General features: G+C 40.1%; 1 protein-coding gene across 4 annotated transcripts in view; it reads right to left on the bottom strand.

Moving 5' to 3' along the window:
• SLC25A13 (solute carrier family 25 member 13) overlaps positions 1 to 27138 on the bottom strand; it is a 198743-nt gene that overhangs the window by 49494 nt on the left and 122111 nt on the right. For all 4 annotated transcript variants that reach the window (XM_003896295.4, XM_009203365.3, XM_017956938.3 and 1 more), the window contains 6 exons: positions 26694 to 26787; positions 26397 to 26481; positions 22115 to 22199; positions 21466 to 21624; positions 8275 to 8327; positions 6851 to 6931 (listed from right to left, as the gene is read on the bottom strand). In XM_003896295.4, coding sequence (XP_003896344.2) covers positions 6851 to 6931; positions 8275 to 8327; positions 21466 to 21624; positions 22115 to 22199; positions 26397 to 26481; positions 26694 to 26787 — 557 coding nt within the window. The remainder of the gene's footprint in view (positions 1 to 6850; positions 6932 to 8274; positions 8328 to 21465; positions 21625 to 22114; positions 22200 to 26396; positions 26482 to 26693; positions 26788 to 27138) is intronic.

Consider the following 27138-nt stretch of genomic DNA (forward strand, 5'->3'; position numbering starts at 1 on the left):
ACATACAAAAAAATTAGCCGGGCATGGTGGCACATGCCTGTAATCCCAGCTACTCGGGAGGCTGAGGCAGGAGAATCGCTTGAATCCAAGAGGCAGAGGTTGCAGCAAGCTGAGATTGCGCCACTGCACTCCAGCCTGGGTAACAAAGCGAGACTCCATCTCAAAAAAAAAAAAAAAAAAAAAAAGCAGACACTAGAAGAGCAGGAAGACTAGCACTGAAGTCATGATTTAATTATTTCATACATATTATCTCATTTAATTTTTCCCACAATCAGGCAAGGTAAGTGTGGTGCATTAAAGATGGCTGCAACATCATTGTCATGTCTCCCATTCAGAGGCAGACTATTTTCCCTGGCACTGAATCTGGCTGACCTATAACCTGTTTTAACAAATACACTGTGGCTAAATTAATGTTGCATAATCTCAAAAACTGGGCCTGAGATTTTTCTCAGTTTCTTATTCTGCTCTCAGAACTCACCTTCTTAAGTCTGACACTATAGTATGAGGAAGCTCACGCAGCTATGCCATGTGGAGAACCTGTCCCCACCCAGCCCTGGCTCCAGCTGAGCTCCAAGCTGGTTGCCATTTGTGTGAGGACATTCTGGACCTTCTAGCTACCTCACTACTCCAGCTGAAATCATGGGAAAGAGACAGAAACCATGGGAAGGAGGCAGCATTCATGAAAAAGAACAGATTTTTTTGTTTTTTTAAATACTTTAAGTTCTAGGGTAGATGTACACAATGTGCAAGTTTATTACATATGTACACATGTGCCACGTTGGTGTGCTGCACCCATTAACTCGTCATTTACATTAGGTATATCTCCTAATGCTATCCCTCCACCCTCTCCCCACCTCACAACAGGTTCCCCTTCCTGTGTGAGGTTCCCCTTCCTGTGTCCAAGTGTTCTCATTGTTCAATTCCCACCTATGAGTGAGAACATGCAGTGTTTGTTTTTTTGTCCTCGCGACAGTTTGCTCAGAATGATGGTTTCCGGCTTCATCCATGTCCCTACAAAGGACATGAAATCATCCTTTTTTATGGCTGCATAGTATTCCATGGTGTATATGTGCCACATTTTCTTAATCCAGTCTATCACTGATGGACATTTGGGTTGATTCCAAGTCTTTGCTATTGTGAATAGTGCCGCAGTAAACATACGTGTGCATGTGTCTTTATAGCAGCATGATTTATAATCCTTTGGGTATATACCTAGTAATAGGATGGCTGGGTCAAATGGTATTTCTAGTCCTAGATCCTTGAGGAATCACCACACTGTCTTCCACAATGGTTGAACTAGTTTACAGTCCCACTAGCAGTATAAAAGAGTTCCTATTTCTCCACATCCTCTCCAGCACCTGCTGTTTCCTGACTTTTTAATGATTGCCATTAGAACAGATTATCGTTTTAAACCACTAAGTTTTGGAGGGGTTTGTTATACAGCAATAGACAACTGAAAGAGAAAGTTGCTATCTAAATTTTATAGACAAGAAAACTGCAACTCAGAGAAGTCAAGTAAGTTGTGTAATCCTTGATTCACATCTGGCAGGTGAAGGCCTTGAGACCCCAAACTGACTAAAAGCCCATGTTCTTTCCAGTAAACTGGACTGCCTCTTGTTAGATGTGATTATTCTCACTACAAATGGCTATGATTTTCAAAAGGATTAACTTTACCAAAAAAAAAAAAGAAAAAATAAAAACCAAAAAACGAAGAAGCATCCCTGTTGGCAATTCTCAGAAATCAGAATGGCAAGGTTTTAAAAGGAACACTTTCACTTTGTAAAATGATCTCCATCTATATGCTTTCTATTCTTGGTGATTTGGGAATCATCGTTAAGTACGGCTTGGAGAGAAAGGTGATAAGTTTTATTGTTAATGACAGGAAGGGGTTTGGCAAACATTAAAGAAAAGATATAAATTAGTCCATTACCAGATTTGTCATTGATTGGCTGTGAAGATTGACAAGATCACTTTTGAGTGATTTTAGCTTTAAAATTCTTTCATTTAACCAATATTTATAAAGAGTCTACAGGTTACCATGCAATGCCTGCAGTCCCTGGAATACATCAATGAATAAGAAGATCCATGTCCTTGCAGAACTTGTACTCTACCGTGAAGGGGACAGAAAATAAACAAAAATCATGAAAAATAAGTAAGTTATACAGAATGTTTGAAGGTGGTGAGAACTATGGCAACAGGAGAAGAAAGGGGGGTGATGGGAAGGCAGGCTGATAGGTAGATAGGGAGTGTTTGCTGGCAGTGGGGAGGGTTAACATTTTTAAACTAAGTATCATGTGTAAGTTTAAAGCATAAGACTGAAGCAATGACTGTTGTCTAGGGAGAAACCCCAAGTAACCAAAAGCTTGGTTAAATGAATACACTGTTCCAACCATAAGTCTATCTAGAAACCCACACATCTGTAACAGACATACGCAGTATATGCGTTCCAACACTAGAACGTAATACTCCCATTTACTATTATTTTCTGATAAGCAAAGCACATGAGTTGCACTAATGGGAAAAAATGCAAAGGCATCAATCTGGGAATCATATGAGTTGTTCCTAGAGCATTGTGTTAGGATGAAGCATTGAAAAACAAACATTTATACTGCTTAGGATACTCACAAGTAATAAAAAGTAGAAAGACATGCTTAGAATGAAAAACACCAGTGTCAGGACAGAGTTTTCTCTTGGGAGATAAGGGAAGGAAAAGCAATTTGGACAGGTACATTAAGGGCCTCCAACTGCTGTCCAGTTTGCCACCAATCTAAGTGGTAGGCACACCTGTGTCTGTATCTTTGTGTTTTTCAAAATCTTTCAAAATAAAACAATTGCAACTGAATGTAATGTATGAGACGAGTAATAAAAACTTGCCTTAAAAACAGTATTTGATATGTGGCTGGACAAACTGGTATAAACCATCATGCATATGGGAATCACCATAACGGTGGGAATCAGGCAGCCAACAGCATTAGGGTACTACTTATTTATAGGGGAGAGTAATTAAGATTACTCTTCATTCCATGTTTTCCCAACAGTGTTATTCTCACCAGTCCCTTTTAGAACCAGTGACACAAACATATAAATTGTTTTTCCAACTAAAAATGCACTCAAAATAATACAAACTTTGATAAACACCAATTATATTTACAACATGCACACTCATGCACACAAATGTGTGCATCACAGTGAAAAAATACCCTGGGACCACTATCAAAGGACCATAGTTTAAAACATGTTAATTTGTCTTTCCAAAAATTACTACACAATACTACTACTTTGTATTGGTATATGAACAGTTTTTACTAAACATGGCTTTATAAGACAGATGTTCATATTTTTATGACTTTCTTAGTAATATTAGATTTATTTTCATGCCAAATAAATTAATCATCATATTTATACTTCTTCCTTGAAACTAGTTATCGCATCACTTGTATTCCTTACTTGGTGACTTTTTTTAAAGATCAAAGGATCAAAAGCTAAAGATCCCAGGCTCCTCAAGATTTCAACCTAGATGCATGTTACGCTAGATATATAAAAGTCATACACTTACTTTGTCGAATGAAGCACTGCAGCCTACAGATCATACTGCATTACTTAGGTTATTTTTCATTTTTTCTTAAAGTAACAGCAAAAAAGCAATAAAGACAACATATTCAGATGTAATATGGGCCGGGCGCGGTGGCTCAAGCCTGTAATCCCAGCACTTTGGGAGGCCAAGACGGGTGGATCACGAGGTCAGGAGATCAAGACCATCCTGGCGAACACGGTGAAACCCCGTCTCTACTAAAAAATACAAAAAACTAGCCGGGCGAGATGGCGGGCGCCTGTAGTCCCAGCTACTCGGGAGGCTGAGGCAGGAGAATGGCGTGAACCCGGGAGGTGGAGCTTGCAGTGAGCTGAGATCCGGCCACTGCACTCCAGCCTGGGCGGCAGAGCGAGACTCTGTCTCAAAAAAAAAAAAAAAAAAATGCTCAGAAAACTGGAGTCAATTTTTTAACGGTGCTCTAAACTAAAACTAATCTCAAATGCGAAAAATGAGTTTAAAAATAAATTACAGACTTGCCCTTTTTCCTATGTCAATGAAACAGAAGATTATTTTTTAATCTCTTCAGTTACAGGCTTTATTATACCAAAAATAATAAAGAAATGGGATAAACTTTATTCCTTTCTAGTGACAATGATTTTTTTCCCTCCAAATTTACTAACACTTTCATTTTTCTAAAAAAAAAATACAATAAAACAGGTTGTTTAGCTAATCACTATGAAGTTATGAGACAAAGACTTCCCTACATACTTTCCTCGTTTTTGCAGAAAACAGATCATAAAACAGAAGAAGCCTTGTTCAAAGAAATGAGCAGCTTTGGTTACAAGTGCAAAAGTCAGCCATGTGTACTAATTCTCAGTAATAATGAAGCAAGGTGAGGTCCCCAGAGACTTAAAAGTCAACATCTAGCAATGCTTGGATGAACTAAGATGAGGAACCGCTCATGTGGCACAACCTTACAAAACCCTTTGTATTCCCAATAGGACAGATGAGGCTGTGGAACTCACAACAACCCTCTAAGGTGTGTGACTGCCTCCAATTATACAGAAAACTTTGCTAAAGCCTGCAAAGAAAGATGCTGCTGCTACTTAAAAAATGCATGGCTGGGCGAGGTGGCCCACGCCTGTAATCCCAGCACTTTGGGAGGCCAAGGTGGGCAGATCAGGAGGTCAGGAGATTGAGACCATCCTGGCCAACATGGTGAAACCCAGTCTCTACTAAAAATGCAGAGAAGTTAGCTGGGCATGGTGGTGCGTGCCTGTAGTCCCAGCTACTCAGGAGGCTGAGGCAGGAGAATCGCTTGAACCTGGGAGATGGAGGTTGCGATCGCGTCACTGCACTCCGGCCTGGTGACAGAGCAAAACTGTCTTTAAAAAAAAAAAAAAAAAGGATGTGTGTGCACACACAAACACACAGAAAATGGAACCATCCATTCATCTACTCAGAGATCTAAAGGGACCTGGGTTGTCTGCTACCTACAGGATTGCTTACCTGAAAATAAACTCTTACTTCTTAAAGTAATGACTGGGGGAAAAAAGGCAAGGGAGAAGACTTGAAAAGCTAAGGACCACTCTCTACCTCTGAGATGAAGGATGGCAAATCTCATTTCACAGATATTTTAAGTAGCTGTAAAGCCTAAGTGGCTCCAATTTTAAGCCTGTGTTTAGATCAGGTTTGAAAAGGGCTACATCTCTTTACATAACTAGGCACCACTTCTGATGCCAATGTGCTTTGTGTTTGAAATGGGCGACTGCATATGCAAAAACAAGACCACCTACAGATGGCACCTAGAAAATACGTGCCACAACCAATCTCCTTGGCACCCAGAGGCATGTGCAGGCAAAATGCTTTCATTAAAAAGAAAATAAACCTCTGGGCACCATGCCATGATGATTGCCAACATCTTGAGTAGTATCACATAATTAATTTTACATTTTAATTCTTATAGAAATCTATGATCATATCTTTTCAGAAAGTTTAAAATGTAACTTAAAAAAAAAAACAACCCCACCTGACCTACCAAAAAACCCTGCTATATCCTGGACCCTGTAACAACCTGAAGGACTAGGCTAGGCACAGCCAATGGATATACCTATCCAAAAATCAGAAAACCTACTTACTCAAATGGAAACTACAGAGTTGTTTTAAATGGAGAGTACTTATGGGGAAGAGCAACTTCTAAAATTCTCTTTGATTATTATTGTGTGCCCTTTTTATTTAGGACATTAAAGGCTCCTTTTTTCCATCCTGAATGCTCCTAAAGTTACAGAACAAGGGGATCCTGCCTGGCCATCTCCGACAGGTCACTGATCAAACAGAGAGTCAGGCAGTAGCCAAATTCCATCCATCTCTAAAGAATACCAGGAGCTAGGACTTCTTAGCTCCTGCTACATTTAAGAAACCATCATTCAATGTTAGATAGGACAATAAGCCCTTTCCACACAAACATTGTCCAACGCCTAAACTCAAGGATCTTCAAGAAAAAAATTACTTCAGGAATACTACTTCCTGCCCAGAGTAAGCCAATTTTAAAAAGTGACTTCATCTTTTTTATAAGAAATAGATTCAGATAAAAAAATACCAATTTTGTATTGCCTGAGTGATCAAAGCCTGTTATTTAACCAACCTTATCTTTAAATAACACTAGTCTTTGTATAAGAGTTTAATTTACTTAAAGTATTTACATTCACATGAACAAACCAGTACATGAGATAAAACGAGACACAATGTTTTGCTGAGCTTCAGAACAAGATGCAGGTTGTTCATCCATATAAGGAAACAATCATTCCAAGCGTTTTTGACAATGCAGAGCACACTCAGCCAGTTATTTCCCAGCATTGTTCTCCCAAAAGCAGTGGAAGCTTGAACAGATGCTGCCACTTGCAAGGCAAAGCCAAGCAAAGAGCTATGGTTGCTGACTTCAAACTACAAGTTTTAGTGCCTGACCCAGCAGAGGGTGCCATGAGGAAAGAATGTACTAAACATTAACTTTAGAAAAGGTTAGCAAAGATTTTTCAAAGGGCAAACACTTCTGTCACAAATGACTTCTATTGCAGAACAAACCATAAGCAATGACGAATTTAACAGGCATGACTTAACAGGCAGTAAGATCAGAAACATTTACCCTTCCACCTCTGGAATGGTTCGCCTGTCTAGGAAAAGCCGAGGTGCCCTAGTAGACTCTGCCCTTGTGCAGGATCTGTGGTTAAACAGAAGCCTTAGTCCACACCTGTTGACCATGGCAGTGATATATATGTGAAACAAATCTTTTCAATGTAGAGATCTTCAAAAGGTACTTACGCAGCCTCCAGCAAGAATTTCTGCTGCAAGTGGGACCGAACCATCTTTGTGCATAAATTTATCCCTCACAAAATCGTTCACCTTGAAGAAAAATATTTATAGAAGCTGATGAAAAATATAAAGAAAGTCATTAAACACTTATAAATACGCATCTGTCAATATAGGCTATTTTTTTCTATCAGTCTATTGGAGTAATCATAAATTGCACAAATTAACAGATCTTAAAATAGTTTGAGAAGTACTCTTAATAGCATAATACAGTTTTAAAAAATGAAAAATATATATGCATCACTGATATTTCAGGAGAAAAGTTAAAAGATAAATGAAAGCCAAAAATACGCTCTGCAATTAGAATAGCTTAAGAAGGCTGATTTTGTCACTGATAATAGTGACAAAATAAAAACATACATCTTACAACTTAACACTGTTTTATAAGGCTTGATTAAAAATCACTTTCAAGTCTTCTAACAAGAATTAATCTAAAACACTACTCATCATGGAGATAAATTTGGCTGAGCAGACTTTTTCAGCTTAAAAGAAATTCAATATCTAAAAATTCCTCAAGGATTCTCAAAGAACATAAATTACATTAATTAATTAATATAATATTCTCAAAATGGTATGTACTACAAGAAATTTTAAGAAACAGTCATATCTTTTTGGCAGACATAGGCCAGAGAAGATTAGCTATCTCAAGGTCACATAATAAAATGGTAAAAGAAGAATTTCAGGCTCCAAAGCTACGCAGTTCAATCTAAAGCTAGAGTTTCACTTTCTGGGGCTTTATGACCTTAGTGATGCAAATGTTTGTATATTCCACAAACACTTAAACTGAATATCAACCATCTGTCAAATGTGAGCCAGGCACTGGGCAAATAATCTGATGAACGATCGACTTCAACTAGAACCCAGATCCCTGCACATTTGGCTTTATAGAACACACCCTAACCACGAATCCTATAAAACAGCAGGTGCTGACATGCTCTGGAGTCAGACAAGTCTGATTTTAAATTCTAGTTCTCCCACTCATGATTTGTGTGAACACAGGTAGGCTCTTTAAGCCCTATAGGCCTTAGTTTCCTTATCTGTAAACTGTGGATCACGCTCTGTTGAGATTAGACCAGTAAATGGTAATATATATAATGTGCCTAATACAGTAGATACTGAAGGGAATTTAGCTGCTACTGCTATGATGACAACAATGATGGCAGCAACCACTAAAAGTACTCAAGTTTATTATCACATTTTTGGATGTCCACTGCTAAATGGGGAATAATGAAAAAACGTGTGTGGTGAGTTCCCCTGCTTTCAAATTAGCTAGCACCTCTGAGCAAACAAACCTGCTGTTTCCTATAAGAATACCTGCTAGATTCTTGAGTATGTACAAAAGCCCTTACTAAGAAGCACCAACTCAAAAGACTTACTGTAAGTTTTATGGCCTTCTCTGGGGCAACTCCCAATAACTGTGGCAACAGACCTAAAAATCAACAAAAAGTAGAAGTATATTAAATAAATTAGCATTAACTAAACAAATCAACAGTTCTACAGAGGGGATTACCACTTAAAAACTGCTTAATCTCTGCTGCAATTTTCTGCTATTACCCTTAATGAGAATATTTGAAATGGAATGTTTAAGTACTAACTTCTAACAGCCGCATCAGGCCCAAGTACATTCCATCTCACATTCTGGATCGTTTGCACATTGGGTAAATCAACAGTATTAGTGACATAGGAAATCTCATTATTCCCCCAAAGTCTGCTCCTTCCCTTCTGCCTTCTAAATCAGTGGACCACTTGATTTTCTAAATCAAGAACCACTTTTGGGGAAGGCAGTGAGAACACTGAGTGCATTTAGTGGAGCTACATATCTGAACTAAAAAATCTCATCGTTTTCATTTGTTCTTCTTAAAGAAAAAAAATTTAAATCACAATTGTTTTTTCTTGGAAACACGCACCAAGCTAACCCTGATGGTAGGAGTACGTTGTACCCTTTGTCATACTTTGCGAGAGGTTCATGGTGCTATTCTTCATTGGAAGTATAATTTTCTAATTTATCTATGTAAGAAGGTCCACTTGCAGCCTCTTCTGAGGGACCAGCCTTGCCCACACTCTCTTCCTAAAGGAGCAAGCCTGAGAGGTCACTAGCTTGAATGCCATATGTATCCAACCTACAGGTATATTTTATTGAGTAACGAAAAGTTTCAAACATAACCTGACATCCTTGTAAGAAAGATCAATGAGGCCAGTAATCACGCCTGTAATCCCAACACTTTGGGAGGCTGAGGAGGGCAGATCACCTGAGGTCAGGAGTTTGAGACCAGCCTGACCAACAAGGTGAAACCCTGTCTCTACTAAAAACACAAAAATCAGCCGGGTGTGGTGGCAGGCACCTGTAGTCCCAGCTACTCAGGAGGCCAAGACAGGAGAATTGCTTGAACCCGGGAGGCGGAGGTTGCAGTGAGCACAGATTGCACCATTGCACTCCAGACTGGGCAATGGAGCGACACTCTGTCTCAAAAAATAAATAAATAAATACATAAATAGATAAAATAAAATAAAATAAAAATAAAAATAAAATAAAATAAAATATCAATGAACGGACTGACCTAGCCGTCAGTTCATAGGTTCAGTTCTGACTGAACTGACTGACCCTGGGCCTCTTTCTGACATCCCAGCCATCTGCTCTATTGAGTGAAGCTCCATCCTTCAGACAGAAACCATGCAAGGTGGTGCCCACCCTGCTCTGAGGCCCGTACCTCAATGAGGACAAATGCCCGTTTCTTTCTTTCTTTCTTTTTTTTTTTGAGATGGAGTCTCACTCTGTCACCCAGGCTAGAGTGCAGTGGCTTGATCTCAGCTCACTGACAGCTCTGCCTCCCGGGTTCATGCCATTCTCCTGCTTCAGCCTCCAGAGTGGCTGGGACTACAGGCACCCGCTACCACGTCCAGCTAATTTTTTGTTTTAGTAGAGATGGGGTTTCACCATGTTAGCCAGGATGGTCTTGATCTCCTGACCTCATGATTTGCCTGCCTTGGCCTCCCAAAGTGCTGGGATTACAGGCGTGAGCCACCATGCCCGGCCTCCAGTTTCTATTTTTATTGCTCTATTGATACCCTCACAATTGATAAAATTTTTTCTTTGCTCATATCCTTATAAAGGGGGAAAACTAAATAGATGAATGCAGCTTGATGTTTTTGGAAAAATGGGAGAAAGTCCTTCATTGTGGAATTAAACAAGGATAAGGATGGTGAGGCTAATGAAAATTTTCTTTAAAAGTGCATCATGTTTATTACATGCCAGGTACCATTTTAAAAACTTTATTAACTCATTTAATCCTCATAATCACTCTATAGAGAGGAAACCAAGGCACAGAGAGTTAAAGTAATTTGTTCCAAGTTACCTAGCTGGTAAGTGGTGAGACTGGGATACAAGCCTTAGCCATCTTACTCAAAAAAATCTATACCTTTATACACCACTTAACTCTATGTGTCAATATGCAAATGCGCATCTGCATCTCACACCCAGCTGCATTTGTTCACTTATATAACCTGCCTAGATCCTATAAGCATTTAAGTTTGCAACACTTCTTTTTGTTTTTTCTTATTTTTCATTTTTAACAAAGAGACAAGGTCTCACTATGTTGCCCAGACTGGTCTCAGATTCCTAGCCTCAAGCAATCCTCCTGCCTAGGCTTTCCAAAGTGCTGGGATTACAGGTGCGAGCCATCTCACCTGGCCTGAGTTAGTAATCCTTCACTAGGCAACCATAATATCTAAGCCTGCTTCATCCCCAGAGCCACAGCTGACTGGACAATGTAAAACACCTAAAAGATAAGCAAATCAAGAGTTCAGCAACTTAAGCCTGCTACCAAAAATGGAGCTGGCCAATCAGGATGCCTTCCCCAGGAGTATGACTGACAGTCTTTAGAGACGAGGGGACAAGTTAGCACAGAAGCAGCAAGATGAAAAGATGTCATGGGTGGAGCAAGGAAAGCAGCCAATTGGAAGCCATCTGTGCGCTAATGTCACAAGGAAGCAGAAACCATGAATAAGCAGAGGAAATGCGTTGGTGGACAGATGAGAATGTGAAGCAAAAGGAATGGAGACTCTAAAAAGAGAATGCACATAGCCCATGAAAGGCACACAGGTGGGAGCGCCCGTCCCCATCACCTTCAGGTCCCACTGAAGCCAGGCTCCAGTGCAGCTCCTGCTCTTGGATCCCTGAGATTTCTACCTTCTTTCTCTCTTGTGCAAATGCTTATTAAAAGCCCCCCTTAGCTCTTGCTAGCTTGAGTGGGGCTGTGCTCTTTAGAATCTAAATGAGCTAAGGCAGCATATGAGAAAAAATGGGAATATGCAACCATTTGGGCAAAGCAAGCATTCTTATCCAAAGCAAGCATTCTCTCCTAAACTATACTCATGACACTCACTCACTGATCTTTCATTAAGATATCTATAATAAGAGAAGTCTTGGTTATTACCTAATAAAAGTACATTAATTTCTACTAGTAATATGTGGGCAGACGCCTGTTTAAACTACCTCTTCACATTTGAAATTTCCATCTTACTCCCTGTATTCAGGTCAAGTGCCAAAATGTTTAGTTAAATATTTACTTGCTAGAAGTATTTTTCTCATCATTAAATTGTAGACCAAAATTGTGGATGGGTTGAAAGCACTGTGATTTAAATGATGATCTCTTGTCTCCATAACTATCCTGTGACAGTCTTTTTAAATGACTAATAAAAAACCAGCCCACAGAGCCAAATGACTACAGTGTTAGATACAATCATTGCAGTCAGCCTTTCAAACTACTGAGATTTATCCTTCTCGCCATAAATTTAGTAATGCCTGTGAACAGCAAAAAACAAAAGGGAAAACCCTGTATGTAAGACTACAAAGAAGGCAACAAATAGCTATTTGTTCAGCAAACATTTACCAAATGCATCCTCTGTGTGCCTGGTACTGAGAGGGACTGGGATGAACACAGTGAGACTGGTGCCTCCCCCTTAAGAAATTCAGAGTTTAGAGGGAAAGGGAATGCTAGTTGTCTCCACCTGCCAGATGGGGGACAAACCACCTAACAGCAGCACATGCTGCATGCCAGACCCCAGGGGCATCACAGGACTATGAGAACCCAGTGGAGAGAACAAGTTCTTCTACCCGCAGGAGGGAAGAAAACATCAAAGAAGAGGAGATATTTGCCCTGGGACTTCAAGGGTGAGCAGAGGTTTGCTGGAGAGATGAGACAATGAGCAGAATAGCGGGCAAGGTGATCCAGGCAGAGGAAACAGTTGGTGTGCAAAGGCACCAACATCTTAAGGCTATGGCAAGCAGTCAGGGCACTGGAGGCTGTGCTTGGATCACAGAAGACCAGATAATAAGTAACAATATTATTAATAGTAGTGATAATGACGACAGCCAATAATTGGGGAACACTTGTTACATCCACATACTACTCTGTGTTTTATGTGAATGAACACATTTAATCCACAGAACACCTTACTTAGACAGTGGCTTTTGTTTTATCCACAGCAACTGAAGAAGAAACTGAGGCCGACTTTAAGGTAGCTGCCCACGGTGGCTGAGCTGTTCGATGGAAGAACGGGGTTCCACCCAGGCTGTCCGGCTCCAGCCTCTGCTCTTACCTGGTAAACTGCATAACTTCGCTCCCAGGCCCACTAAGGAGCATGCATCAAATTCTGTAGATGCATGGGGTGGCTTTTAGGGTAAAAAGTAAAGTTCAAAAAGTAAAAAGTTCTAGAGGCAGGTGAAGGATAGTTTGCAAGAGCAGAGACCTGAGGCAGTTAGAGAAACTAGGAGGTTAAAGTAATATACTAGAGGCCCCACGTTTCCTTATATTAAATGATTAACTTCAACTTAGAATAAAACCAAAGTACAAATCCACTCCTAAGACCTAGGCCAGATGCTGGCACTCAGGGAAGTTGTTGATAAGAACCATTCTTGTAGTGACTACCCTGTCTGGTTAAACAGGAAAATGAAGGTGACTGGATTATAATCTGAGGCCCACTACAGATGTGGGCCTTGAAAACATTAGTCTTGAGTACCTGCTCTTTGTAAAAAGGTCTGTGAAACAATGAAAAGTTAAAGAGGTGGGAATTCCAAGATCCCTCCTTGTACCTTGACCTCAGAGGGAGAAGAGGTAGCAAGGCCCAGTAAAGCCTAAAGCAGAGAGTCTAGATGAGGCACTTCACCGCAACCACATTTAAGTCTAAAGTGCATATATATCTGACATCTGGGTAACTCAGCAGAAAAATCAGGTTTCTAATATAAGATGTTTCTGTTGGGTCCTGGAAATTCACTTTAACCATTTGAAACAGAGAATGGATGTGTGTGTTGTTTCTAACTTGTCAAAACAGCAGTCCATTTTCCAACTGCCTCAAATGAAATTTATTAGTGTGGTTAGTTTTCCAATCTTCTCCTTTTAGTTCAGCTCCATCAGCACATATGGCAATGCTTCCTTGGCAACTCGACTCTACCAGAAGGCTGCTAATGCGAGAAAAGATTTACAGGGTACAGTATTAATGTAGTATTTTGTCTTCACATTTCATGGGTTGGAGATATAAATCACACTATCCCCTCTGAATCCAGTCCCTAGAACAAACCAAGGAGCTGGAGGTGTGGGGACCAAGCCCAGATCAGGGGTCTCCAACTCAGGCTTCATAGGATATCCCCAAAAGAGGTTCCTGGGACCACTGTGATCAACTAGAGGGCTAGCACTTAAGAACCTGTTAGAAATACAACTGGAATTTCAGGGTTGCAAGGGATTATGAAAGAAACTCATTAATATTGCTGGCCTAATTTAAACTAATTTTAGGCTATTTCCAACGGGCTGGCAGCAAAATGAACAACCTAGGGCATGGGCTTTCAAGGTGGACAGACCTGGGCTAGAATCCTAGGTCTGTGCCTCTTTCACACTGAGTGATCTTGGGTAGTTATTCTTTGAATTCTAGGTTCCCCGTTGGCAAAACAAGGGTGCTAATTATTATCTATTGGCTTATTTTGGTAATTATATGAATAAGTGTACAAAGAACCAGACACTATTTACCTCATATAGTATGTATTCCAAAAGACATAATGCTTTTTCTACCTATCTTTTCAAGACACAGCCTTGCTTTCTTTTGTTTGCAAGAGGCAATTCGGCCTGAATCATGTTCATAGTCCACCATTAATTAAGGAGTATCATGCTGTGCCCAAGACATTATGCCTATCTTAGAACAGCTGTGCCCAAGTGGTGGGAGCACATGTGGTCTGAGAGTGTCCAGGAGCCCTGTACACTTTGGGCAAGGTAAAGTAATAGCACAGACAACAGCAAAATAACATGTTATTAAGCTGAAATAAAATATTTTAGTTAAAAGCTTAAATGATCCTCAACCTCTGCTGACAAGCAACTTTTCACAATGTAATTTCTACCAGGTGACAAAAAAGCCAAGTGATATTGTGGACAAGTTACCGAATTTCTTTGTATCTTAGTTTCCACATCTGTAGAATGGGAATAATCATGATACCATTTTCACAGGGTAGTCGTGAAGATGAAATGAGTTAATACTCACAAAATCCTCAGACCAGTACCAAGTACACACAATAAAGACTACAGAAATGGATTTTTGTTGTTGTTGTTGTTGTTGTTGATCTTCATCATCACTATCACTTATTCTTCCTCCTCCTCCTTCATGGAAACTGGAATCCAGAGAGGCTAAGCAGCTTGTTTCAAGTCACTAACTTCTGAGTGACTATGTAGTAGTACTCAAGAGCTGAATTCAGGCCTGCCAGTACTCTCAACTCAGGGCTCTACGCTCCTTAATTCTCTGTGGTATCCAGTTTCCTCTAACAGACATTGCTCCAACTTCCTCCTCTGCCCTGGAAAGGCATTTCTTCCAGACTAGACTGTTCTAAACTTTTCTCTAGGCCTCAGCTCACGCTGGGCCAGCACCCTGCCCTGACTGAACCTTTTAAACAACAAAAGGATGGTGACCATGTAACAGGCATCCACGTCATGCTTCCCTGTCTCTCCAGATGGTGAATATCAGACTCCTTAAAACCTGAAAGGCATTGAATGTGAGAGCCAAGCTGCAGGCTATAACCTGGTGAACCAGTGAGAGCAGGAATATACTGGAAGGGAGGCGTAGGGTCAGGAGTGGGTTAGAAGCCAGGCTGAGCAGCCACTGTAACCTAGAGTGGCCAGGGTGCCAAAGGACTACGCTGGCCAATGCTAGCAGGACCACAGAGGTGAAGGGGCTACTACCAAGGAAGAAACTTGGTAACTAAGGCAGTAGTTACTAGTTCTGTCTCAGCATAGAACTTAGACGGGCCAGCCCAACCCAGAGAAAGACAGCTGAGAACATGTAACACAGGGTAGAAGGTATTCAGGGCAGAGACGAGCAGTAAACTTTGGTAGGAAAAATTAATCCAGAGGACACCCCTATTCCTGTAGCTGAAGCCACAGCCAGCACACTGTTGTGTTGTCTAGTTTCCACCTGGTAGCAACTCCTCCGATGTCAAATTCTTACCCTTCTGACCTCACTATTGAAACCAGAACACTTGTCCCCATCTTCCTTGAGAAACCCCTTTGCTTTCAACATCAGATTAACCTTCATTCTGCAGCTATCAGCACTCTGTGCGCGCTGCCTTACAGCTTTTATTCCTGCTCCTGTTGCCATGTCCTTCTCTCTTCACTTGCTCAAGCATTCTTTCCTCCCTCCTCCTCCTCCCATTTGTCTGTCTGCTTTTGACTCAGATTGCCCCTAGGCATGAGGCATTTCCACCCTCCCAACTACACTATCCCCTTTCAAAGCCTTCATTACAACCCAATTCTGACAGGCTCTTTGGACTGCTACCCCAAGGTAGCTGTACAGTGGAGCTGGGGAAATAGCCAGGGACAAAGACAGAAATGAAGATTTAAATGCCAGTTTATCTAGGTTAAATGTTTTACGCTCGAAATTTCAAGCACTGTCTGTTATCTTAGCTATGGCTCAGGATGCCTTTGGGAGACAAAGTGTTAAAACATAAAATAAGTGACTATGATTATGGTCTAGAAAAAAATCAGTTCCTCAACTCCTCTATTCTGAGGCTTTCTAGAAGTAAAGATAATTGGGGAAAATGATCAGATACTCCTTCAGTTTTTCACCATAGTACATGAGAACTTTCAGGATCCTGGTTATCTTTTCTTCTATCTAAACTATTTCCCTCCTGCTGAAGTTTAATCTATCTCCCTTGTTTTAGTCTCAGCAACAGTAGTTGGTTATAAATGATCATTCTTGAGGTGTGGAACTAATTCACTCATTAACTTCTTCTCTGGGATACCTACATGTCTTTTTGTCATCTTTTTCCCATTTTCTAAAGTCATCAATTGTTACCATAGCACTCTCAAGCCTCTAACAATTCTCTCATCCACCTTAGATCCAGTGTGTGTCACCTTAGTCTCAGATTACAATGCCCTGTGCTCACTACAGTTTGCTCACCATAGATTTCTGGAGGTTGGCTAACCAACACATGATCTGTTGAAATTTTTTGCTCATTCTTACGTGGCTTCCTATAACCAAACACATGTCTTCTGATCTTTGTATAGCTTAACGCTTTAAATGAAAATGTGCAGACATTGGCCAAGAAAATAAAGACTCAAACCTATCCATTTTGCAATCATTAAAAGTTTTGGTGGACATGGATGGACATGAGTGCAGTTCACGGATTAACTGTGGTTTGTTCCAAGATGCATGTGTTCTTAAGTAATGCAGAACAGTCATGGAAATTTCAACCATTTTATTTTGGTGCCAGAATTTTAAAGTTTATTTTTATCCACATGAATTATGCAAGAAGGAAGAATCTCACTGTGATTCTAAAGAATTTGGATACTCCCTTTTATAGTACCATCAACGATACGGGACCTGGCTTAAACTAGCTGCCTGCCAAAACTTCCCTCTGCAATATAAAAGTATCAATAACTTCCTGAGATATCACCACAACATCCTCTAGATGTCACCTTGAGAACATTCCAGGATGGAAGATGACTGCTTTGTACTACACAGACAACTTGAAATAGAAATATTTACAACTCTGCAAGCTTGGATCAATGGGCTGATTAAAAAATTTTTTTTGCCAATTTCCTCAAAGGTTAAGCATTGCTCTAAATTAAGTTTAATTCATAAAATGATCTAATTACTCTTTCTGGGAGATTTTCTTTAGGGCTTCTCCCATGAATAGAAACAAAAATCTTCCTCTAAGAAGTATTTCTGATAGACCCTGATTTCTCTCTCTCTTTTTTTTTCTTTTTAATTGAGACAGAGTTTCACTCTTGTTGCTCAGGCGGGAGTGCAGTGGCACAATCTCAGCTCACTGCATCCTCTGCCTCCTGGGTTCAAGCGATTCTCTTGCCTCAGCCTGTAGCTGGGATTATAGGCCCGCCATCATGCCCAGCTAATTTTTGCATTTTTAGTAGCGACGGGGTTTGGCCACGTTGGCCAGGCTGGTCTTGAACTCCTGACTTCAGGTGATCCGCCCGCCTCGGTCTCCCAAAGAGCTGGGATTATAGGTGTGAGTCACCACACCCAGCCGTGATTTCTCTTAATACATCCTTTTTCCCAAGATTCTCCCAAAACATTTTCCAATGTCTAATGCTGCTCATCTCATCACCTGAAACATCTGAGGGAGAAGACTGCAACAAAGTTTAAAAGCAGAAATTATTTACTCTTGGAACATTCAGAACATTTAATTATGGCTGATTACCCAATCAATTGTTGTTCTTTAATATGCCGAATCTATAGCTGGCCAATGACTGGCTTATTTGGTTATGCCAGTCATTCAAACCAAACAAGTTGTCAGGTAATTCACTAAGGATTTCAAATACCTGAGCACATTAAATCACTCTGAAGACTGGAGAGGAAACAGAAAGAATTTTACAAGTGACTTCAGGAAGACCTGGATTATCTCAGGTGTGATTTCCCTTAATACAGACAGGCTTAGCCTGGGGGTTGGATTTTCACAGGAGCGGGGCAGGGGGGGAGAACTAGGAAAATTTGCCATTTTATTATTAGGAAAAAAGTAGTTTGCATTGCAGAGAAGGTTTTCAGGGCCAGACTCATGGGATTTTTATGGAGCTCTTTTCCAGCAACTAAAACTTACACAAAAATAGGAAATAAAGAAAACAGGGAGTTATACCAATACATGGAGAGCAGGGATTAGACAACTCACAACATTAACACCTCTCATGACTCTCTGAGGCACATTTCTATTGAAGAGCACGGCTAGAAATCCCTACAGCTGTGATATCAGCCTCCCTGGGACTATGGGGCAGAGATTCAAATGTGCTCTCTGATGACTACCAAGCAACTTCCACAACTGTTCTGATGCGGCCATCAAAGAACAAAACAACTTGTGGAGGAGCATTACAAGAGTTCTTTAAAAATAACCTTCATTCTAACGCCACAGGGAAGAGCTTTTAAATGCAAAAACAGCTTCTGATATTCTTGTTATAAGAAAAAGAGATATTGATTAACATAATAAGATCACAGACTACAAAAACACCTTCTTTGAGGTCAGATGCCAACTTTTTTTCAAAGTATACACAAAGGTAATTTTATAATAGGAGAGAGATCTCACGAATGCAACAGTCCCAAATCATCCTATTCAGGAAATATGAGCAATTACATAGGCCTTGATAGAGAAAAATTACACGTTGAGCAAAATTCTGTAATACTAAAAAATATGCTCAATATTTTAAAACGTGTATAAATTAAAGATGTACTCTGATACTTTCTCAAATATTGCTAGGTGAAAGCATTAATAGCAGCAATATTATGTTTTCCTAACTTAAACTTAACAGTTTTCCCTTGGAATAATATACTTTTATTTTTATTTATTTATCTATTTATTTATTTACTGAGATGGAGTCTTGCTCTGTCCCCTAGGCTGGAATACAGTGGTACAATCTCAGTTCACTGCAAGCTCCACCTCCCAGGTTCACGCCATTCTCCTGCCTCAGCCTCCCCAGTAGCTGGGACTACAGGCACCCACGACCACGCCCGGCTAATTTTTGTGTGTGTGTGTGTTTTAGTAGAGATGGGGTTTCATCATGTTAGCCAGGATGGTCTCGATCTCCTGACCCCGTGATCCACCCGCCTCGGCCTCCCAAAGTGCTGGGATTACAGGTGTAAGCCACCACGCCTGGCCAGAACAATATAATTTTAAAATAAAATTACATTTTATGAGAAATGTACAAAGAATCACATATAGGTATTTCATAACTTGACTTTGTACATAAAAGTGATAATACTGAGTCTCAGAAATATGTTAGGTCTTTTTTACTTACATTGTAATTTTTTAAATTAACAACAATGGTTTCCCATGAGTTACCTACATTTTCATCTGATCTCTCTTACCCAAAGAGTTTGTAAGCACTTACAAACATGCAGTTATATACAATTATTAATTATTGATGATGTACAAGAAACTAAAGAGAACTGATCCCTGACCAATCAAGAATAGGAACAAGTCATTTTCATGGCAAATGTATGTATCATTATTATTTTTAAGCTGAACTGTGAGTCAACTCTTTGCTCTCAAGATGATCCAAATTACAGAATGGGACTAAACAAAAATTTTACAGTAAATCTTTTGTTTTAAAATGGTTTACTAGAAAAGATATCAGGAAGAAATGAACATAGGTGACTCCTAGAACTAATCTTATATTCACACTCTACTCATCATCCTGACACACAGCTCTGTCTCTTGCCCTTAGGGTTGGGGCACCCAAAGATAAATGGTCATTTCTAAGCCAGGAAAAGGGTGAAGAGCTGCCACTAGGGTGTTTACAGTGAGCCTCTGTCTGTATCTAGTATATTGACTTACTACTCCTTCCCTGAGAAGTTAAAAGCAGTCACTTCCATCTTACAGATATAAGAACTGAAACGGCAAGAGTGGAAGCCTCTTTGCATAGCCCACATTGGCTCAGCACTCAGTACTCGGGCACACTTCTAGCTGCCAACAGTACAGGTTGCAAAAGGGAAATACAGATGTAACCAAAAATCAGACTTGCCAGGTATGGTCAAAGATAGAGAAAAAGGGACTCAAAAAACAAATCAACTTAAACAAATTAAAGACACTCAGCAGTGTTGGGAAGGGTTCTTACAATTCTAAAGGTACCCTTGACATTTAATCTAATACCAAGAAAAGCCCATAAAAGTAGTTTACGAAGCAATGCTCAGATGTCTGCCCAGACTTGAGACTCAGAGATTTCCCTTCCAAAAACCACCCATATGGCCAGGTAAGGAGGTCAATTTTGCCTGACTCACTGCAAAATAGGAACTGTGACATTAAACTTGTACTACTTGGAAGCTATTTCATTTGCAAAGTTGTTGTCATCAGGGAAGAAAAGTATTTCAAATGGAAGGCAGTGACCCTGAAAGGGTCATCATCAATCACCTGAGGTCAAAGACCTTCCAAATTGTAAGAAGAGGCAGGGGATAAGGAAAAGAGGGCAGAGCAAAGATCAAAAGGCCTTTGATGGGGGCTATCTACCTACACAATAGGACCTGCAAAATAGAACTTCTCTGGAGTTTGAAACTTTCTGGCTTCTAAGGTGAGAGGTTTCAAGAAAGGTTTATCCTTTTTGTTTTTTTTTTAACTGGGGTGATTAATTTGAAGACTGGAGTCAGCAGATGGCAGAAGAGGCCCAGAGGCACAGGTTTCCATGTCTGCCAGTTTCACCGTCCACCTTGGCAGAGTACTACTGTTTTTTTCTTCCAGAGAGAGCACTAGTAGGGGAGAGGAGGGAAGACTCTACCAGCTTTGCAGCTGCCAAATTATAAAGCAGCTGAGCTTGAACTGCCTCGTGATACTGTATTTTAACTGATGTAGAAACACTTTTTTCTTCTCGTAGAAGGCAATCACCAAAAGAACAGTTGAGAAGTCTCCTTCGGCCAATGCCAGTGGAAAAGCAGTCAGGGTCTGTGAGATCCTTTCCATCAGTGATGACACACTCTCTGCTACCACTTCCATTGCTTAATGAACCTCAGATGGTTAAAGGAAAAGGTGGAAACAGAAGGATTACCTATTTCAGGCTGGCTCAGTGGTGGGAAACTTTGGCTAGAGGAGTGTGTGAATCAACTCCACTGGGTTGAGAGTCAGATGAAGGAAAGGGGCAACTTTAACTCAGGATGAAGCAGCAAAAGAGAGCTCTACCAAACCCTTGGTTACCTGCTTGACAGGCGTTTTTGTGGTATATTCCAGGAAAATCATGAATCCTGAGTAGTCTTTGTCCTGGCCCCAGAATACCTTTCCCTATTAGCTGGAGAAGAGAGTACTTCAAGGATGCAAACAATGTGAGCCTTTCAAAAATTCATGGAAAATGCTTATAAAAATAATTTATTATTTTAAGAAATAAAACATACAACAGAGCACTATAAATAACTTTCAGATTATGGGCTGTTTTGATTAGCCAAGCCCTAGATGCCTCCAGCCTACTCCCATTAGCATGGACAATTGAGAATTTGCTGTATTTCCTTTTTAATGCAGTCTTGCTAATTCACGTCAGGCACTAAGATGAGAAGCCAAACCTTTGAGTATTATTTCACCTTACAGGTATTGAGCGTGTGGCACTAACCTCTATACAGTCCAAAGAAGCCTTCATAGCGTAGCACTTTCTTAAAACAGTCAAAGCTGTTTTTATACATCAGTTCTCCCACAAAAGAGCCAGTTGATCGTTGGTTCTGCATTCGAGTTTTTACAAGATCGATAGGATACACAGCAGTGGCTCCAACAGCTAAAATTAAACAATATCAATATCTCAGAAGAAAGTAAGGTAGGTCAGAAGAAAGGACAAGGTGGTTAAAGTTAAGGAAAAGACTGAGAAAAGAAATGTGTTTTGAATTTTAAATACAGATTTTAAAACAGTACTACCTTTCTTATATCTTTAATAAACAATTGTGGGATTTCATTCAAGTATCCCCTAATAAAAGGATGTCATAGATATTTTAAATTAAGGCACATTGCTACAGCCCAGCCTCATTAGTAACCTGTCTTTGGAAGGCCTGATCTGCAGATAAGAGGAAAATGCCACTTCTAAGTCCCTGATCACATGCAGGCATAGGAAAAAGAGTTCCTTTGCTCTTGCCCTACCTCATCAGTAGAGACTGATAACTGGCATTGGGAAAGACTAGAGAAGACTGTCCTTTAACATTTCAAGATGGAAAATCAGAGAAAAGATAATAGGAATAATAAAAGTGAAAATTTTGCTCTCATTCATGACTAACCTCCAGCAACAGAACCCAGACCAAACCTGTAGGCCGACTCCGCAACTTGTAAAAGAACTGGTCGAGCTGAATCACCTGAGGCCTTCTGCTTTGCATGCACAGGAATCAGAGAGCAGGAAAACAGGGATACAAAAGAAGATAAAACAAAAATGAGCATACGTTAATTTTAAACATTACTCATTGGGTGTATCCATGATACAACTAAAATGTCAAAAAAAAAAAAAAAAGTAGGAATGGATTTCATAAGTTCTTATTAATAAAAAGAGTTTAGTGCTATTAATGTTTAAAATCAAATTTCAATATAATCAAAACTATCCTTTGACAAAAATGATATTATAAGTCTATTTTCAAATTCTTATAAAAAAAAATGCACACTTAAAAACATGAATGAGGGCAGGCATGGTGGCTCATGCCTGTAATCCCAACACTTTGGGAGGCCTAGGCAGGCGGATTACCTGAGCACGCAGTTCGAGACCAGCCTGGGTAACATGGCAAAAGCCCACCTCTATTAGCCCGGCATGGTGACATGTGCCTGTAGTCTCAGCTACTCAGGAGGCTGAGAAGGGAGAATCACTCGAGCCCAGGGTGCAGAGGTTGCAGTGTGCCGAGACTGCACCACTGCACTCCAGCCTGGGCAACAGAGCAGGACTCTATCTCAAAAACAAAAATAGGCTGGGTGCAGTGGCTCATGCCTATAATCCCAGCACTTTGGGAGGCCAAGGCAGGTGGATCATGAGGTCAGGAGATCGAGACCATCCTGGCTAACATGGTGAAACACTGTCTCTACTAAAAATACAAAAAAAAAAAAAAATTAGCCAGGCGTGGTGGCAGGCATCTGTAGTCCCAGCTACTTAGGAGGCTGAGGCAGGAGAATGGCATGAACCCGGGAGGTGAAGCCTGCAGTGAGCTGAGATCATGCCACTGCACTCCAGCCTGGGCAACAGAGTGAGACTCTGTCTCAAAAAAAAAAAAATAAAAAATTCAATTGGTAGCAGCTGCAGCATTTTCATCAATCAAATTGGCAGGTTTTTGGTTTGTATGTATTTTTGTTTTTAAGTGGCAATACCCAGCCTGGCAAAAGTTGATAACAGGCCTTCTCAAATTTGCCATTAAAGCAAGCATAAATAGAGAGATGTTCAGTAATATACAACTAAACCCTTAAAATGTACGTAACCTCTGAAGTTAGAATAGGCTGGGTGCAGTGGCTCACACCGGCAATCCCAGCACTTTGGGAGGCCAAGGTGGGTGGATCACTTGAGGTCAGGAGTTCGAGACCAGTCTGACCACCATGGAGAAACCCCGTCTCTACTAAAAATAAAAAATTAGCTGGACGTAAGGCACATCCCTGTAATCTCAGCTACTTGGGAGGCTGAGGCAGGAGAATTGCTTGAACGTAGGAGGCCAAGGTTGCAGTGAGCCAAGATGGCGACATTGCACTCCAGCCTGGGCAAGAAGAGCGAAACTCCGTCTCAAAAAAAAAAGTTAGGATAGAAGATAATCATGCATGTAATAAGCTATAAGAATGTAGCACTTAAAAAACATTTGTAGTACTTATTGGAAATATTCTGAATGTTCAATAATGGGGGACTATAGCCTTTAAAAATAATAACTTTGTAACAAAAGCCTATCATTCAAAATGATACTGTAAAAGAATATCTTGATATTAAATGTTCAAAAGGAATTATAAAAGAAAACATAGGCTAAAAAGAGCATGGTAGGTAGACAAGTATTTGTTATATGATTCTTTTTACCTATTTAAATGTTTGAAATATTTCCTGGTAATTTTTTTAAAAACAAATTTTAAGACTATATACAAAAAAGATGTCACTTTTTATTAAAAATGCTTGTAAGATGTTTACATATATGTGCATATAAAATAAATACTAACAGTTTGCCTCCCTACCACCCAGAGATACTCAAAACATTTACAGTAGCTAAAACTAGGTGGCTGTATTTCAGTTGATTGTTACTTTTTCTCTTTTTTTAATCCATCTTTTCTAAATTCATACTTCAGGTCAGTCAGTTATTGTTTTGTGGTTCTTTGGACCTGACATCCTTAGTGTTTTTGATGCCAGAACATTTCAGAGTGCTGCACTTCTTTGTCTGCATAAATAAAACAGTAATTTTATGTCACAGAGAGTTGTCAAATGAGGGTGACATATAGTCAGTACTTAATAAATACCTGTTGAATGAATACATACATTTAATAAAATTTGTTTTTCAGAAGCCATGATAATTAAAATCAGTGAACAATGAAAATAATCAGCAACCCCAGCTATCAACCCACTGAATTTTAGTTGCTGTCAATGTAACACAATTCTAATACAATGAGATCATTGGGAATCTCCTTCAAAGTCACTTAACTGAAAATAACTTTACATGGAAATATGCCTCTTTAAGATACAAAACATTTCTTCTGCAAATTCTATGAGTTGTTTCCAATTCTAGACCTATATAGATGGAAATCAATAGTACCTTCATTTTGACAGACACATCCAAAAGAGAAGCAATATTTTATTTACAGGGATATAAATATGCAATACTTAGAAATGTTCTGGCATCAAAATAATGAGTGAAAATGCTCTGAAAATTATAGAAGGAGGGCAGGAGGGACCTACTACCACCATTAATTCCTCTCCTAAAAGACAAATGAAATCCTAGCCTTTTACTTAAGTTTTCTGAAGCCAGAACTGTAGCATGTTCTTGAAATGAGACAAAACTCTGCTCCTTCACCCCTCTATCCAGGATAAACGCTATAAGTGCTGCACAGTGCTGGACAGGCAGTGCTGTGCCCACAGGTGGATGACCTCCCTTGCTTGAATTTGTCGGGCCCACTAGGGTTCATGCAGTAAAAAGTCTATTCCAGGTAAGACCATTGTGAATTGCTTTAAACCTCTAAGCAGCAGCCAATCATTTCCTGCTGTAAATCTCATCAATCTGGTCTAACCCCTTCATGGCCAGTATCAACAAGCACCCATCATAAACTCTCAAAAGCTGCAAAGAGCATAAAGGAAAAATTGTGGGAAGCCTCTGCCAGCTGAAGAGTAGGAGGGATCTAAAAAAAACTTCTCTGCTTCTCTTAATCCCCAAATTTCTACAATAGCTGGTGGCATACAGACGAAGAGATAATCATCTCCTAAGCAGTGTTAAAAATCAAAGGGAAAGGAGAGAGAGCAGTGTTGCTTCCACCTCTGCATGTGATTATACAGTTCTTTCTCCTGCACTCAGAGAAATCGGCTTCCTCTTTTAAGCAAGGCCAGCTGGTTTTCCAGAGGTGCTTGTTAGAATTTACTGAGCACACACCCACTACTTTGACTTGCATGCTGCACACAAAACTCACCACTGCATTTGGGTGGGAAAGAGCTAAAAGGAGGGGGCCCTGGCTCAAGGCCTGACAGTCCTAAAAGTGTAGCCCGCATCAACCCATTGTGGTCACACTGGCGTCTCTGTACAAACCCAGAGCTCCATGCCAGAAACTGTGAAGTCTCACAGGATTCAGAGACGGCTCTGCCTAAAAGGAGATATTTTTCTAAAAACGACACTTGCCTGTGAGTGGATTTGTTTTACAAACACCATGTAAGCACAACACGTGCTATGAAGGCTTTTCTTCTCTAATCCTGATCTACAGAAAGCTGGACAAGAGTTAAAGGAGGAGGTCCCATGTCTTAAGTTTCTGACTCCCACAACTTCAAGAGATTGGTTTCTGTTAACCATAAAATAAAATTTAACATTCCTAAAATTGTTTCCACATAACTTATGAATCCTTTCACAGAGAAAATAGGTCTGAAAGCCTTTAAACTGTAACTCCAGACTAAACAAAATTATCTCATTTCGATATTCAGAAAAACGGAAGGCATGGCAGTTAGACGATGCGCTGATGAAGGGCTGCTCCACAGAGCAAAGACGGCTTTCATTTAGCAATGTACAGCTGCTGACAGGCACAGTGACACCAACACGGGATTCCTTCGTTACATCTCGCAACATGAGACTTCAAGAAGGAAGGAGAAAAGACCTCCTTCACGTTTTCGGGGCGTCAGGCTTCTGGTGCAGTTAGGAAATCACTCCACCTTAGCAAGAAATGAACAAATGCCAAATACCTGTTTATCACACCATTTCTAAGGAATTTCTCTTTACAGCCTTTAAAATTTATCTAGATTTTTGGTGCAAAACAGAAAAATGGTTAAGTCAGATACCAATGCCACAAAGGCAACTGCAAGTGGAACAGAGCAGGGGTATCATGCTAGGGAAACACCAGAATGCAAGTTTGCTCCTCTTTGCTCACCTGCCTCTGGGCCTCAGCCAAGTTAAAGGGCAGAGTTCCCTCTTCCAGAGGAGCAATCCGCTCAATGTCTGCTAAGGTCATACGTCTGTAGGGGAAAAACAAACACAAGCAACAAATATACCAATTTATTACAATTTACATTATACAATTTAAAAACATTCCTTTTTTCATTTCCCATATTTAAAATATAGCCTTCAGTTTGGCTTCTTTTTCTCCTGATTGCTGCCCTCTTCTTACCCCCACCTCCTAACCTCCTTTTATTAAGCTAATTCCAAAAAAAAAAAAAAGCCAACTTACCCCCTTGGCTCATATAAATCTGCTAACCGAAACAAGATGTCAACTTCCATGGGTGTAACCTGACCAAATTTCTGAGCTGCCAGAACAAACTCCTCTGTATGGAAGAAAAGTTAAAAGGGAAAGATTCAAGAAGAAATAGCCACTAAATTCAGCATTAACTCAAGGCACTGGAATGAGTGAACATCACAAAGTTGTATTATCATCATCAATTGCAGAATTCAAGTCAATCCAAATAAGGTAAGAATTTTTGCAGTTCTTGCATTCATTTGGAAAGAGTGTGCAGAATATGTTCTTGAACACATAGCTTAAAAGCTTGGTGTCATCTGATGTTATTCAAATTGCCAATCAGGGAAAATAAGGAATCATATATGAAACTTCATAAGCATAGGTCCCAGGAGGGGAGGTTATATTCACCTAATTAACTGGTTAAATTAGGATTATTATT

Source organism: Papio anubis, chromosome 4 (assembly GCF_008728515.1).
Source record: "Papio anubis isolate 15944 chromosome 4, Panubis1.0, whole genome shotgun sequence".
Classification (NCBI taxonomy): Eukaryota; Metazoa; Chordata; class Mammalia; order Primates; family Cercopithecidae; genus Papio; species Papio anubis.